General features: G+C 49.5%; 1 protein-coding gene across 15 annotated transcripts in view; it reads left to right on the forward strand.

Annotated features, from left to right (window-relative positions):
* LOC126577770 (solute carrier family 12 member 4) overlaps positions 1-2,500 on the forward strand; it is a 108,712-nt gene that overhangs the window by 82,669 nt on the left and 23,543 nt on the right. For all 15 annotated transcript variants that reach the window (XM_050239692.1, XM_050239701.1, XM_050239691.1 and 12 more), the window contains one exon: positions 2,112-2,194. In XM_050239692.1, coding sequence (XP_050095649.1) covers positions 2,112-2,194 — 83 coding nt within the window. The remainder of the gene's footprint in view (positions 1-2,111; positions 2,195-2,500) is intronic.

A 2,500-nucleotide genomic window follows, 5' to 3' on the forward strand; every position in this document is an offset into this window, starting at 1 on the left:
AATTAATGATGGCGTTTCCGATTTGGTGGCCAGACCGTTCAGAGAGAGAAAGAGAGAGAGAGAGAGAGGTTAGGTGAGGAAGGATTGGAAATTAAGCATCCGGTATTCTTGTGGTGGCCACTATCCCCTGCCTCCCCTTTTTCCTGTAGCTGCATGCAGATTCGCACGAGTTGATTAGGATTTTCACCACGCACCACGGGGTGATGTTGTGTTTTGGAATGTTTTTTTTTTGGAATGAAATACCGTCAACGCCTCGTTCGAGGTGCGTGACGCCGTGTATTGGTAATGGTGCTAGCTAGTAAACCTGTTTTGTCAGCCATTTATACCCGGGTGAAACATAAAACCAGACTGCCTTTTCCATGAAACACTGCCTTTTTTTTTGTTATTTCACTTAACTAACTCCCTACGAATAAATTTGGAGTGGACTAAACGAAGTGGAAGCTAACATTTATACCCTATATCTGCGCCACTTCGGTTCGATGGTAATTATACAGCTCCCCTTAATAACATCATCGGTGATGGCTTTCAGCAAATCAATTGCCCATGGCCAGACTGGCCTGCCTGGGCGCCGGAGAAATTGGGCGAAGAATCCATTAAAGCCTGAACCCGGCTCAGCGCTAGCTGATGATAGAATCCCATTACACATCATTTGCTAATCCAGACACGAGGCTGACATCAGGAATGCCGACGCAGCCGCGAGACAGACGCTTTTCGAAGGAATTTCTACGTGTCTCGCATGGATGGATGGATTTGGTTTCGTCCTTCCCTTTGCTCACTTTCCTTCGATATCGGTCCTCTTGGTGGTTGGAGAACGTGGTCCGATTCGATTAGGGCGCGCTGCAGCGGCTCCCCTAATGGTTGAGAACTTAATTTACCTCGTTATCGAGCCACATATTTTTCGATATTTCTCTCTCTCACCGAGTGGTTGTGGAGATGAAGACTCGCCACATGAACATGGCCGAAGACAATGGAGTCTGCTGTGCGTAGCGGGGTGGCCATGGGTGTGTTTGTGCCGTAGCTGGAAGATTTTGCGTCTTAAATTCGTAATTTATCTTTGCCTTTTTCCCCATGCTGGGATAAACATCCGCCCAGTGGTCGTGAGTCCACACCTAGACAAAGAAAAGTCTTGCAGGAGAAAAGACGATTCCACCGAGCCGAGTGAATCATTGAAGAGGCTTACAGCCCTCTGGCCCAGCGGCTGTTCCGGATATAAAGTCCGACATTATTTCACGGAAAACCCGTCTTATGCCTTTGTTGGTTGGTTGACCATGCCACCGGAGCCGGTGCCGGAACCGGAGCACACAAAAGGTGACCGATCCGGATCCATCGTCAGGATCGTTTGACCATGCCGGCACGTTTTGTGCCGTCATAAATAAGCTCCTGCAACAGCACCGAGCACCCGAGCGTTGCTGGCTGGCTGACTGTGTTGGCACAATGTAAAATTTGTTAGGTTAGGGTCGAGAAGCCCGGCCGAAGAAGTAATGTGGACGAATAAACAGTTTCGATTGAGCAAGAGGAGGAAGAGGAGGAGGAGGTCCACAAACGTAAATCGTAACACGTCCAATGGAATCCCTCAGAATGCGCCATGCCTTAACGCTTCCATTCGCAATACCCTGTGAAGCTCCATTTAAAGGACAAAGGACTCGAATCGAGGGGGCTCCGACAAACAAATGTCGATCGACCACACGAACCCTGGTGACACTTTTGGGGGAAATGGTCTTTATTCTGGTGTGGCCGACGAACTATGCCCGATCTAGTTCATCTCTTCATCTAATCGAATGCAAAGCATCCAGGCAAATCATTCCCATTATCTACCATCAGCTATAGGTATCATCATCATCATCATCATCATCATCAGCCTCCATTCCTACGTTCCTCATTCCCATTTGCCGTTGTAGATTTGCTCATTTTACCGCTCGCTTAAGTTTCTGCAACAACTCACCGAAAAACTATGCTAATCATGCTGTTCCCACTGCTCCCTTCATCCCCCTCGCCTTATCGGAACAAACCTAAACTCGTGCGACGACGACAACAACGACGACCACGACCACGACGACGACGGTAAACGATGGACCACCGCCGCTCGATGACCTCGCAACGCCCATCCTCAGACAATGTTGACTGCCATTTCCATGTCGGCCATCGCCACGAACGGGGTGGTACCGGCGGGCGGCAGCTATTTCATGATATCGAGGTAAGTTTCGCCGTGCAAATGAATCAAGTCCAAGCGCCCCCCTGAGGGGAGGGGGATCTCGGGTTCCAGCAATTGGACCGTCGCCAACGGTTCGAGATGAAATGGCTAGCAAAACGCCCCGAAAACGCCTCCTATCAGAACCTATCCGCCCTTTCGGTCTCTCTGTAGCATTCGGTTCAGCTTTTGGGGGGTTTCTCGATGGAAGATATAAACTTTTCCTTTGCGAAGCTAAGGCTGTCAACCGAAAAGTTTCCTTTTTCGGAACCGATAAAGCGGTCGTTAGCACGGTAACGGGTATTCCGAGGG

The sequence above is a fragment of the Anopheles aquasalis genome, chromosome 3 (assembly GCF_943734665.1).
Source record: "Anopheles aquasalis chromosome 3, idAnoAquaMG_Q_19, whole genome shotgun sequence".
NCBI classification, from domain to species: domain Eukaryota; kingdom Metazoa; phylum Arthropoda; class Insecta; order Diptera; family Culicidae; genus Anopheles; species Anopheles aquasalis.